Source organism: Pelophylax lessonae (assembly GCF_965119305.1).
Source record: "Pelophylax lessonae genome assembly, chromosome: 10".
Taxonomy (NCBI): domain Eukaryota; kingdom Metazoa; phylum Chordata; class Amphibia; order Anura; family Ranidae; genus Pelophylax; species Pelophylax lessonae.
This window is the reverse complement of record NC_138777.1, coordinates 21,682,369-21,696,616: the sequence shown is the minus strand read 5'-3', so window position 1 is coordinate 21,696,616 and position 14,248 is coordinate 21,682,369. Positions and strand designations below refer to the sequence as shown.

Here is a 14,248-nt window from a genome sequence, read left to right as displayed (position 1 = left end):
GTCCCGATTCCCGTGAGCATCTCGCCCCTAAACTTAGCAGGTGGAAAGCGCCTGTCTGCCCTGCACTGCTGTCAGGCCACTTGGGCCATGGAGGGGGAGCCTACAACTGCAGGGATGCCTGTCTGCCTCCAGGCACACACAGGACAGTCGAGTCTGACTCCTGTCCGTGTGTATGTCCACTGAACCCAGCCGCCGAACTTGGAAGCTGTAATTAGCTTGGCACTGCTGTAGCAATAAATTTTGCCTTATCAATAATTTGCATTTTTTTTCTCGTGGGAGATTATTTAGGCGGGGCCCCAGTGCACTGCATTGCCCGGGGCCTTTTAATGCTCTTAAGGTGGTACTGGGAAAGGTTACTTTATGCCCCCAGTGAGGTGTCCAGTCTTGGTCCAGGTGATTATACACAGAATTAAAGAAACTAATTGCATTGCCCATATTCAGAGAAGGAAGGTAGTCATCATTGGAGATCACTGGGTCTTGCCACCCAACTTGCTTTGTGGGGAGAGGCACTGCCACTTGGCATTCATTTGGGGGAGGAAGGAAGCCACAAGTCGGAGCTCCAGTGATGTTCTGGGTCTGTTGGCCTGTACTCATGCCTACCAATCCATAATTGCAGGGCAAATGACAGGTTCTCTTGAAAGAACACCCTTCGTATGGATTTTAAGGTGGATCAAAAAAAACAAAAAAATATAATGTGTGAGGTCCCTACCAAAAATAAATACCAGACTCTTAATCTGAGCATTGAGCTTGGCTGGCCAGGAAAGGGAGGTGGGGCAAGTGTACAACCTCCCTCCTGAACCATACCAGGCTACGTGCCCTCAACATGGAAAATGGACAAGGGCATCAGCCTCACTACTGGCCGGTGGTTGTGGGTATCTGCAGGCATGGGGACAGTGCCAGGACAAGGTCTAGCATCCAGGGCGAAGATGCTAAATGGTGCCCCCCTCTGCTCCCAAAAAATGTGTGAGCATTGTGTCAACATATAATCCTCTCCCTACCCCCCCAAAAAACGATAGCACTAATCTTCACACTTACACCAAATATCTCCCCCCAAAATAATTCCCTGTCTTCCAGTACAAATCCCCACTCCCAGCTCAAATCTTCTCCCTCCCTAACTCCCCATTTCTAGCACAAATTCCCCCACCCCCAAATCCCCTCTCCTAGACCTTATTCTACCCCCATAATTTCCCCTCCTAGCACAAATCCTTCCATTCATCCCTACTAGCACAAATCCTCCCTTCCCAAATCCCCCTTCCTAACATAAATCCACTCCCACTCAAATATACTTTGAGCCTAAATCCTCTCTGCCCCTCCAAATTCTCCTCTCCCAACACAAATTCGCCAAAATACCCTCTCCCAACACTAATCCCCCCCACCCCCCAATTTTCCCTTCTTAGCACAAACCCCTTCAATCATCCCTACTAGCACAAATCCTTACAATCATCCCTAACTAGCACAAATCCTCCCTTCCCAAATCCCCCTTTCCTAATATAAATCCACTCCCACTCACATATACTTTCTGAGCCTAAATCCTCTCTGCCCCTCCAAATCCTCCTCTCTCAACACAAATTCGCCAAATGACCCTCTCTCAACACTAATCCCCCCCCCATTTCCCCATCTTAGCACAAAACCCCTTCAATCATCCCTACTAGCACAAATTCTCCCCACAAATTCCCCTTCCTAACAGAAATCTACTTTCCTAGTACAAAATCACCCCCTCCAAATCACCCATTCTAGCACGACGCCCCCCCCCCCCCCAAAAAAAAAAATCTCCACCGCACCCAGGGCAGCTTCACCTCCTGTCCACCCCTTGTCCAGGCCCTGCATGGGGCTTATTGGAATCTGGAATTCCCTTTAAAAATAGGGGTGCATCCACATACTGGCACCCCCTACAAGAATAAGAAAGGGGTATTTAGTACCCCTACTCATTCACACAAACAAAATATAACCTCAAAATAAACACCCAAATGTTGGAAAAGTCTTTTAATAAAAAAATTTAAATCCAAAAAAACATGTTGCCCATTGTAAATCCATTGTTAAACATACTGCCCGTCGACTTGCAGCAATCAAAAATCTGCAACAGATCCCGACGATCCGGATCACCAAATGACAGCCCCCCAAGCTGTCATCAGCTATGCAAATACCGCTTCTAAATATGATACCTGACTCCCATCAAACAGGGGGCCAAACAGCCAAAGTTTGGTCTGAACCCCGACTCACCCCTACTGACTAAGCGTGGGGAAGTGGGCAAGATATTATTTCAAGAGGACCTGTCAGTTTGCCCTATATAGGCAAAGTGACAATATCTCTTTAGTTTCAATGATTTTTATTGAATTTTCAAGAAAAGGTTGCAAACAATAACAGCAGGGCGATGATAGTTTAACATTCTACATGAGATAAGGAACAATGAGAAGTGCCTATAGACATAATAAGCCAATAACGTAAATCTCTGTCTGAGGCATGTTATGGTGATAATAACAGGCAAAATATATGGTTGTCATTCTTCCCTCCCGGGACACCCCAGTGGGAGCAAAAACTGCATCCTGGGGGGGTTGGCAACTTTAACGTCTTGGATACATGTCAACAAGTATAACAATACTTCTCCTATTGAGAGAGTAGATTCGTCTAAACTACCTGAGAGGTAAGAGAATCCTACCGCATAGAAAGAGGAAATAGTGAAGAATACAAAAAATATTGAAAAGGACATGAGTGAGGCCAACCACTTTACCAAAATAGGTATATAAAGTACAAATAATGTCAAATTAGTTGGAGAAATAGAACAATGCAGAAAAAATAAATACAAAAATGACAATTTCTGAATGAACTAAAAAAATGATGTATTGAAGAATTAACATATGACAATTCATGATAGCTACAGTAAATACATGATGCAATTGCATGATAATATATAGATAAAGAATAAATACATGATTGGCATAGGTATAATAACTAAACAACTTGGCATGTTGACGTGTTTCGCGGAACCCTGTCTGCTTCTTCAAGTGTATAATGCAAAGAAAGATCTAAAAATCTGAATCACGGGTGTCAGGCGGCAATCGGAGCCGTCTGCCCCGGGCATCGAAGACCCCACTGCCGAGCGGGGGCGGGAGCGCGCCGGCGGAAGTGCGCCGGTGGCTGCGCGTGTTCGCCCCCTAGCTGCAGGCGCGCGACCGATGTATACCTAGAGCGGTTCGCGCAGGAGCAGCTGCCTGCCGCAGTATAACTGTGGCGGCGGTCGTTAAGCGGATAATTACCACCTTAATCAGCCACAGAACCTGTGTAATTAATGTGTGTCCTGGTTTAAAGGGATGAGGTGGCAACCCTAGGTGCAACTGGGGACACCAGTGACTGCTCTTATAGATGAGGACAATTCTTTATGCATATTTTAGATTGCAGTAAGGAACAAGAGGATTATCAGGAAGAAAGTATAAGGTAATTTCGCAAGAACTATGCATGAACATGAATTAATTGGTTTTCATGGTCTCTTTACCCCTCTAACCCCGGGGATATCCGAACAGCAGGATGCCTGACTTGTGCAATAATTGTCCCTGTTCCTGCAGCATGCGTCCTTGGAACCCGCTAACTGACATTGCCCAGTATGAAAAAGACGGAATGCTGCAAACTGTGAAGAGGAACCTTACCAGCATGCTGGCACCCCGTACAAACCTGGCACACAAGGTATTTTTGTTGTTTTTACATACACATTGCATCATTTTGGTCCAGTCTAAGAGACAACAAGGAAAAGGTGTGGATAGGACTTCACATTTAATTATGTATCAGGATATTTGCATCTTTAATTCCATTTTTATTTATGAGATCTTAGATAGACTACCAAAAAGCCAACACGTTACGGAGGATTGAAATGCCTTCATCATGGCTAGAAACAATTAGAACCAATCATATACTTTTCATTCCCACACCTCTCCTTAGCTGCATGTCCGTCACCTGTGCCCACCCCCACTTTATCCTGGATGAGAATCCACCAACTGTCTTCTTCCCCAAATCTCCAGGACAACTTCCCACCATTTCAGGTGCTCAGTGTCTCTTCACCACAATTTTTACATTGCTTTTCAGTTTGCATATCTCCTTTGTAGTGTCTCACACCGCATTGTAGCTGCCATCAACTGATGGGGACACATTAAAGGAAATGTATTTATTTTACTGGGTTTCCTTTACTAGAGGAGTAATCAGGAGGGGCGACATCGTAAGGCCAGTGAGCAGCCGTCCATCAGCAGCCAGACCACCGAGAGCAGCTGTTCCACCCCTGAGCCGGGACATGAATCATCTGATGAGGAAGGTATCATACTGCTCCAACCCCACTCATCTTTCTGTATCAATGCATGCTAGTTCAATGACCTCTGTGAAAATCTACAGGAGAGTGTCAGTGCATTAAGTAAAAGGTATCCTATAGATCAGTGGTCTCCAAACAGCGGCTCTTTGCTTGCTTTTATCTGACCCTTGGGGCACTATTTAATTCACTGAGACCAACTAAAGGCACAATTCCTCCCAATGACACCAACGACGGGGCACAGTTCCTCCTAATCACACCAACCATTTGGCCCAATGACACCAATGATGGGGCACAATTCCTCCTAATGACACCAACGATGGGGCACAATTCCTACCAATTACATCAACGATGGGGCAAAATTCCTACTGATTACATCAACGATGGGGCACAGTTCCTCCTAATGACACCAGCCATTGGGCCCAATGACACCAATGATGGGGCACAATTCCTACCAATTACATCAACGATGGGGCACAGTCCCTCCTAATGACATCAACAATGGGGCACAATTGCTCCTAATGACACCAATGAGGGGGCACAATTCCTATCGATTATATCAACGATGGGGCACAGTTCCTCCTAATCACACCAACCATTGGGCCTATTGACACCAATAATGGGGCACAATTCCCCCTAATGACACCAACGATGGGGCCCAATTACATCAATGGTGGGGCACAGTTCCTCCTAATGACACCAACAATGGGGACCAATGACATCTGTGATGGGGCACAATTCCTCCCAATGACACCGATGGGGCACAATTCCTCCCAATGACACCTGTGATGGTACACAATTCATCCCAATGACACCTGTGATGGGGCACGATTCCTCCCAATGACACCGATGGGGCACAATTCCTACCAATGACATCAACGATGGGGCACATTTCCTCCTAATAACACCAACAATGGGGCACATTTCCTCCTAATGACACCAACAATGGGGCCCAATTACATCAACGATGGGGCACAGTTCCTCCTAATGACACCAACAATGGGGCCCAATGATGGGGCACAATTCCTCCCAATGACACCTGTGATGGGGCACCATTCCTCCCAATGACACCTTTGATGGGGCACAAATCCTCCCAATGATACCCATGGGGCACTATTCCTACCAATTACATCAATGATGGGGCACATTTCCTCCTAATGACACCAACAATGGGGCACAATTCCTCCTAATGACACCAATGATGGAGTACGATTCCTACCAATTACACCAATGATGTGACACAATTCCTACCAATTACATTAACGATTGGGCACATTTCCTTATAATGACACCAACAATGGAGCCCAATGACACCAATGACGGGGCCCAATTCCTCCCAATGACATCAGTGATGGGCACAATTTCTCCTAATGACACCAATGATGGGGAGCATTTCCTCCTAATGACACCAATAATGGGGCCCGATGAACACAACAATGGGGCACAATTCCACCCAATGACATCAGTGATGGGGCACGATTCCTCCTAAGGACACCAATAAAGAGGCACAATTCCTACCAATTATATCAATGATTAAACCCAATTACACCAATGATGGGGCAAAATTCCACCCAATGACACCAGTGTTGGGGCACAATTCCTCCTAAGGACACCAATAAAGGGGCACAATTCCTACCAATTACATCAATGATGGGGCCCAATGATACCAATGATGGGGCACAATTCCTCCAAATGACACCAACTATGGGGCACAATTCCTACTAATTACATCAATGATGGGGCACAATTCCTCCCAATGACACCAACAACGGATGCCAATGACACCAACAATGGGGCACAATTCCACCCAATGACACCAGTGATGAGGGATTGTCTACTCTCACTGATGCTGGGACATTTTGTACTACTTTCGGCCACAGTCGGGTCTCCCCAAAGTCTGAAGGACAGTAAGCTGGCACTTTGTTTAGAAAGTTTTAAGACCCTGCTAAAGGTCAAAAATACATTATACATGATTTAGCATGAATGCTTTGAATTTTAGAATCCCGAGAAACCAACCGGACCTAGTATACCCATCATTAGAGGTAACCCAGATAGCGAGGATAACTTGCCACAAATTTGTGGAAATGTTAAATTGTAAATCTGTTAACTTGCTGCACATTTTCACTGGCAGGTTGTACACTTGCAGAGCACTTGAAGCACAAGTTCTAGTTGACACTTTTCCAATTTGTAGCAAATTTGCATGGCAAGTCTAGCAAGAGCAAAGTTGCAGAGGTGAGTCTACAGCGAGAGTTCTGCATTATGCAAGCCTACGGCATGGAAATTCAGCCACAGTGCCCCCTGTGGTGGGATGACTATTGCACAACATAACTGAACCAGAACTTGCAGTAGACTTGCAGAATGTTTGCAAAGAAAGTTGATCTGGAGTCATGCAATGCGGACTTATTTCCATTGTGCAACAAACTTGTGAAGCCTGACAAGTCTAGCAATAGCTTAGCAAGTCACTTTCAAACGTGCAGCACAATTGTTTCTTATCTGGGAACTTGCCTGCACCCAGAAAAAAAAAAAAATGTTTTTTTTTTCCTCCTGCAGTTCCCCTTTAATTGTGTTACAACTTTTTTTTTATTATTATTATAACCCTAAGTACAGATTTATTAACCATTTGCTTGTTGTTGAACAGCTTTTCCAGGACCGTGTTCACAATGTGGAAAAGAAAAGAACGAACTGAAAGAAATTCAGGCTGCAGTTTTATCTTTACAGAAAACACAACAGGATATACACAGGTAAAACATAGCTTACCGATCCAGTACTGCTTCCTTCTCCACTATCTGACAAGGCAGCTAATCTCCCCTTATATACTACTTACTGATCCAGTATTGCTTCCTTCTCCACTATCTGACAAGGCAGCTAATGTCCCCTTATATACAACTTACTGATCCAGTATTGCTTCCTCCTCCACTATCTTACAAGGCACATAATGTCCCCTTATATAAAGCTTACTAATCCAGCACTGCTTCCTTCTCCACTATCTGACAAGGCACATAATGTTCCCTTATATACAGCTTATTGATCCATCACTGCTTCCTTCTCCACTATCTTACAAGGCACATCATGTCACCTTATATACAGCTTACTGATCCAGTATTGCTTCCTCCTCCACTCTCTGACGAGGCACATAATGTTACCTTATATACAGCTTACTAATCCAGCACCGCTTCCTTCTTCACTATCTGACAAGGCACATAATGTCTCCTTATATACAGCTTATTGATCCAGTATTGCTTCCTTCTCCACTATCTTACAAGGCACATAATGTCCCCTTATATACAGCTTATTGATCCAGCACTGCTTCCTCCTCCACTATCTGACAAGGCACATAATGTCCCCTTATATACAGCTTACTGATCCAGCTCTGCATCCTCCTCCACTATCTTACAAGGCACATAATGTCCCCTTATATACAGCTTACTGATCCAGCACTGCTTCCTTCTCCACTATCTGACAAGGCACATAATGTCCCCTTATATACAGCTTACTGATCCAGCACTGCTTCCTTCTCCACTATCTGACAAGGCACATAATGTCCCCTTATATACAGCTTACTGATCCAGCACTGCTTCCTTCTCCACTATCTGACAAGGCACATAATCTCACCTTATATACAGCTTATATACAATCTGAAAGGGGTTACATCAAAGAAATTTACTTTACCCCAGTCCTCAGCAGTCCAATCTCTGTACCTTTTTGCAGAATATCAGTCTGTGTCGGATGTTTTTCCTGGAGAGAAGTGGCTTCTTTGCTGCCCTTCTTGACACCAGGCCATCCTCCAAAAGTCTCACTGTGCGTGCCGACGCACTCACACCTGCCTGCTGCCATTCCTGAGCAAGCTCTGCGCTGGGGGTGCCCCGATCCCGCAGCTGAATCAACTGCCGGTCCTGGCGCTTTTTGGATTTTCATGGTTGCCCTGAAGCCTTCTTCACAAATGCAGTGGAAATGTTTTTAATGGGTTTAAATTAATTTTCATGGCAAAGAAGGACTTTGCAATTAATTGCAATACATCTGATAACTCTTCATAACATTCTGGAGTATATGCAAATCGCCATCGTAAAAGGCAGCAGACTTTATAAAAATGAATATTTGTGTCATTCTCAAAAATGTTCGCCATGGCTGTACAAAAGATTGTCAAAGCCTGCGAACATACTTTGTGAGATGGTTAGAGACTAGGAACAGTCTACAGGTTTTGGTTGGAGATGGGAGGCATGCAGCAGGAAAGAGTTAGAAATATAAGACTGATAGGGATTACTGCAATTATAGTCCATTTACATATAAATTGTTTTGATCCCATTATTAATTGCTTGGGCCCAAGGGTCACACAATAAAAACCCAAAGGCCACATGCCTTAAAGGAAAATAATGTGTTTTGTTATGGACACATACCTGTTCATTTTAAACTTCTGAATCTTTACAATTTTTTTTTTCAGAAACCTCAACACACTGACCAATCACGGCTCACTTTCCAAGTGCTTGCCTTCCAGTTCCTCGCTAATAACGTCCCGACACTGGCTGCTACTTTGCCTTTTTCTCGCCTGCCAGCTCTTCATCAACTTTGTGTTCAAGTAAAATTTCGCAGGCACCCAAGATCAGGCCAGCGCCATCCATCCATGCCTTGCCCAATGAACATTTGCAGGGAAAACACATAGGAAGTTCTAGTTTGGGACATTCAGAGAGCACGTTTTCCAAGAAGTTCCCTACTAACGTGTGTGGAAGAAAAACATCAACAAGAAGCATGACATTCAACAGCATGGCTCTATTAAATGAAAGACTTATACTATGTGCACAGGAGCAATGTATAAACCTTCTTTCCTCTATTATATTTTTGGTAAAAGCAGAGAAAGGAATTAGTGTATTGCATACCAGCCACTATGGAGAACAATAATTGCCAAGAGTCACAGGGTTAAACTAGACCAGTGATGGCGAACCTTGGCACCCCAGATGTTTTGAAACTACATTTCCCATGATGCTCATGCACTCTGCATTGTAGTTGAGCATCATGGGAAATGTAGTTCCAAAACATCTGGGGTGCCAAGGTTTGCCATCACTGAACTAGACCATAACACATGTATCCAATAATTGTCCAAACAATGCACAACATAATACAAAAACCCTCAGCTTAGGTGCCGGTTCACACTAGTACGACTTGTCAGGCAACTTGGTCAGCCTGACAAGTCGTGCACCGTCGCGGTCCATAGTGTAGTACAGGAACGGTTCTAATAGGAGCGACACAAGTCGCTCCGACTTAGAAAAAGGGTCCTGTACTACTTCGGGGCGACCTGGAGCGACTTGCATAGACATTCATTTTATGAAGTCCGTGCAAATCGTGCCGAAGTCGTGGTGCACGCGACTTCACAGGTCGCCCCCGAAGTCGTGCCGCTTCAGTGTGAACCGGCACTTACTAAGCAGCACATTTTTTCAACCAACAATTTTTAAACCAGAATAACTCTATCAGTCAAAGATGTACTCTGAGTACCCAATATTGTTATTGAATCATAACAATGGCTGAATACTTGGTTTTACCACTAATTCCAGACAGGCTTCCATCTAACCAAAGCTTTCAGAAGGCCTAAAGCCGGAACCATTGAAAGGGGGTAAGATAAAAATACCAATAATGCTGCAACAACATCAAAACAGGGTGAGTGGTTGAGGATGTCCTTGATGGCTGGTCAAGCTGCAAGAGGCCAGTGATACCACTCCTCATATACTTTAAGGTGCAACAAACTTTCCCACCCCAGCCAGAAACCGATCAGGTGCAATTCTTTTATTCTAAATAATAATGAAAATAGGTTTCCATGGGAGTGGGGAAAGGCCAAGCAACTGACATGCTTCCAGTGGTTGGGGCAACCTTTCCTTTTAGATCAGGGGTGGGCAACCTTGGCATTCCAGGGGCTGTAGAACTACAAGGCTCATAGAGCTTTGCAAGACTGATCGCCTCAGGCATGCCTTCCTAAATAAGAGGCATCATGGGATTTGTAGTTTCACTACAGCTGGAGTCCCGAAGTTGCCTACCCATTTTTAGAGCAAGGGGTACTCAGTCTCTTTTCTCATTGATGTTGAACTGAATAAAGTATCAGAGAAGCGGGACACGCTGTGTGCTTCTACCCAATGCTTTACGATTGCCTGTTTTATGTGGACAGCAGCAGGGACATGAAATCAGTCACAGCGTACAGCAATATTGTTCACTGCATCTTGCTACCATGCAATACGCCTTGGGTCCATCTCTCTTTTTTGTCAGAAAAATGGCGGTGGAGAAATGGCTATAAGAATCTGCTGTTTATATTGTCTGAATTATGCAGAAGTCAAACCATTTTTATACACTGCCAGGTGTGCTCAGATGGAACATATTCATGGCATAAACCACTAAATACCTCTCACTGGAAATGTACTTTAATCTGCCCCCGATATCCTGTTTTTCTTGCGGTACAGCATTTTAAATCATAATATAGCACAATTAAACAGGGTTTAAGAGGCACAATGTTAGTAAAACAAAAGGTAAGATAACCTAACCTACGGTCTAAGACACCTAAAAAACGTGTCTATCATTTTCTAATTTTTGATGTTTGTTACTATTTTCTGTCTAATTTGTCTATGCAAGGAGGTTTTGCTTTCCCTGATTACTCTTCCTAGTTCCTTCAAATCTCGCCTTTCCATTGCCTGCCCACCCTCCTTATCCCTTTTCATGACCAGCCTTCTTTATCTAAATCTTAGTTTGGAATGCCTTCTGTCCCTACCTTGCCTGCCGACTCTTCTGATACTCTGTCTTGAACTGGATGCCCTCCCTGGATTGCCTCCGTAACTTCTCCTCTTTGCCTGCCTCTTATACTCCTCACTTGACCTGTCTTCCTAACTCTTCTTGTCTTTTCACTTGATCTCCTTTCCTTGGCCCAACTCTCTAAAACCTCTTCTCAGCCTGCCCCTCTAGCTCACCTGCAGAACCTACCTCTCTAACCCCTTTCAGGGTATCTCCTCTCCTTTATATGCTTCTCTAACCCTTTCTCCAACCCATCTCCATGGCCCACCTCTCAAACTCCACTCTTTGGACTGCATCTCTAACCCCTCTCCTAGAACTAACACCCTAACTGATGTTGGCTTATCTCTTCAACCTTTATAATTGGCTTTTCTGTCCTACCCCTTTTCTTGGCTTGCATCTCCAACTCCTCTCAAAGGCCTAATACTCTAACTGATCTTCTTGGCCTTCCTCTTCAAATTCTCTAATTGGATTTTCTGTCCCACCCCTCTTCTTGGCCTGCATTTTAACCCCTCTCTAAGGCCTCCCTAACTCACCAACTTGGCCTGCCTCTTTTAGTCCTCTCTAGAGCTTGCCTCTCTAACCCCTCTAAATAGCTTTTCTGTATAACCCTTTTCTTTGGCTTGATTCTCTTTCTCGATCTTTGGCCTGCCCCTCTTATATCCTTCTATGGGGTAGCTCTGTAATCGCTTTCCTTTACCAGCCTGTGCAAACCCTCACCTTGATTTGCCTTTCTGATCCCTTTCCTTGGCCTGCCTCTCTAACCCTTCTCCATGGCCTGCCTCTCTAACGTCTCTCCATGGTCTTCATCTGTAGCGCTCTCCTTGGCAACCCTAACTTGTTATGTTGGTCTGCCTCGCTATCCTCTCTCCTTGGCCTGTTTCTTTAACTCTCATCCAGAACTTCATTGAATCCTCACCAGATCTTGCCTATCCATCTCCTCCACAGGGCTTGTCTCTCTACCTGTCTCTAAATGTCTTCTCCTTCCTTTGTGTCTAACCCTCCTGCTGGCCCCATTTCTTTCTCTGCAGTCCCCCAACCCTTTTGGATACTCCTTATACAACACGCTCCAAAAAACTCTTTATGAAATTTTTTCTGGGCTGCCGACTTAATCTTTAACAGGGACTGCCCTTACCTCCTTAAATCTTTATCTAAATCTTATTTTGGAATGCCTTCTGTCCCTACCTTGCCTGCCGACTCTTCTGATACTCTGTCTTGAACTAGATGCCCTCCCTGGTTTGCCTCCGTAACTTCTCCTCTTGGCCTGCCTCTTATACTCCTCACTTGACCTGTCTTCCTAACTCTTCTTGTCTTTTCACTTGATCTCCTCTCCTTGGCCCAACTCTCTAAAATCTCTTCTCAGCCTGCCTCTCTAACTCACCTGCAGAACCTACCTCTCTAACCCCTTTCAGGATATCTCCTCTCCTTTATATGCCTCTCTAACCCTTTTTCCAACCCATCTCCATGGCCCACCTCTCTAACTCCTCTCTTTGGACTGCATCTCTAACCCCTCTCCTAGAACTAACACCCTAACTAATCTTGGCTTATCTCTTCAACCTTTGTAATTGGCTTTTCTGTCCCACCCTTTTCTTGGCTTGCATCTCCAACTTCTCTCGAAGGCCTAATACTCTAACTGATCTTCTTGGCTTTCCTCTTCAAATTCTCTAATTGGATTTTCTGTCCCACCCCTCTTCTTGGCCTGCATTTTAACCCCTCTCCAAGGCCTCCCTAACTCACCAACTTGATCTGCCTCTTTTAGTCCTCTCTAGAGCTTGCCTCTCTAACCCCTCTAAATAGCTTTTCTGTCTAACCCTTTTCTTTGGCTTGATTCTCTTTCCCGATCTTTGGCCTGCCCCTCTTATATCCTTCTTTGGGGTAGCTCTGTAATCTCTTTCCTTTACCAGCCTGTGTGAACCCTCTCCTTGATTTGCTTTTCGGATCCCTTTCTTTGGCCTGCCCCACTAACCCTTCTCCATGGCCTGCCTCTCTAACTTCTCTCCATAATCTTCCTCTCTAACCCTTCTCCTTGGCCTGCCTCTCTAACCCTTCTCCATGGCCTGCCTCTCTAACTTCTCTCCATAATCTTCCTCTCGGACCTTCTCCATGGCCTGCCTCTCTAACTTCTCTCCATAATCTTCCTCTCGAAACCTCTCCTTGGCCTGCCTCTCTAACCCTTCTCCATGGCCTGCCTCTCTAACGTCTCTCCATGGTCTTCATCTGTAGCGCTCTCCTTGGTCAACCTAACTTGTTAAGTTGGTCAGCCTCTCTATCCTCTCTCCTTGGCCTGTTTTTTTAACTCTCATCCAGAACTTCCTTGAATCCTGAGCTTGCCTATCCATCTCCTCCACCGAGCTTGTCTCTCTACCTGCCTCTAAATGTCTTCTCCTTCCTTTGTGTCTAACCCTCCTGCTGGCCTCATTTCTTTCTCTGCAGCTCCCGAACCCTTTTGGATACTCCTTCTACAAAACCCTCCAAAAAACTCTTTATGAAACTTTTTCTGGACTGCCTACCTAATCTTTAACCGGGACTGCCCTTACCTCCTTAAATCTTTTCCTGTCCCACCTGTTTCCCTCTATGCTGGCATGCCTAATCTCCCTATCATATGGCCTGGTTTGCATGTTTTCTCTAACCAATTTACTTGCTAACTTAAGATCTCCTGTGCCTTTCTTATCCTGTGCACAATGCTTAAAAGGCCAACTTCTCCAAAAATGGATATTTCAGTTTGGGGTGGAAACCATTGAATAGAATCACCCGCTGACTTCTTACATCTTAGAAGGCTCTAGTGGTGAGATTTCTTCCCTGAGGAAGCATGTGTCTTTTCCTCACTTCAAGGCTTTAATAACGGTGTGAAGACCTTCCAGTTGGACTCCCAGAGTTGTTTGTTTTACATATTACAGCTCTATTTGCATGGTTGCCTCAAATAAATTGCTGCTGAAATCAGCCAGAACTCACTACTGGACTCTCTGAGAGATATAGGTCATCGACATAATGTTCAACTTCCCAACTGAAGTACTGTATTTAGGTGTGAGGGGTGACCTTTAATTTGTTGCCTGGTCTGCTTAAAGGGAATGTATAGATCATTTTTAGTGCGCACATATTTTAGATTAGAATTGCAGAGTTTACCTTTAAATCATTTTAGTTTTGGTGTTTCACATTTTTACAAGCTTGCCCTTCCACAGTTTTTCTGGATGAAAGCGGAAC

General features: G+C 44.6%; 1 protein-coding gene across 3 annotated transcripts in view; it reads left to right on the top strand.

Moving 5' to 3' along the window:
• Window positions 1-9,204, top strand: part of OSBPL5 (oxysterol binding protein like 5) — a 210,302-nt gene extending 201,098 nt beyond the window's left edge. For all 3 annotated transcript variants that reach the window (XM_082270305.1, XM_082270306.1, XM_082270304.1), the window contains exons 19-22: window positions 3,561-3,678; window positions 4,180-4,297; window positions 6,927-7,029; window positions 8,727-9,204. In XM_082270305.1, the coding sequence (XP_082126431.1) occupies window positions 3,561-3,678; window positions 4,180-4,297; window positions 6,927-7,029; window positions 8,727-8,865 (478 nt within the window). In that variant the 3' untranslated portion in view covers window positions 8,866-9,204. The remainder of the gene's footprint in view (window positions 1-3,560; window positions 3,679-4,179; window positions 4,298-6,926; window positions 7,030-8,726) is intronic.
• Window positions 9,205-14,248: the final 5,044 nt, after the last annotated feature.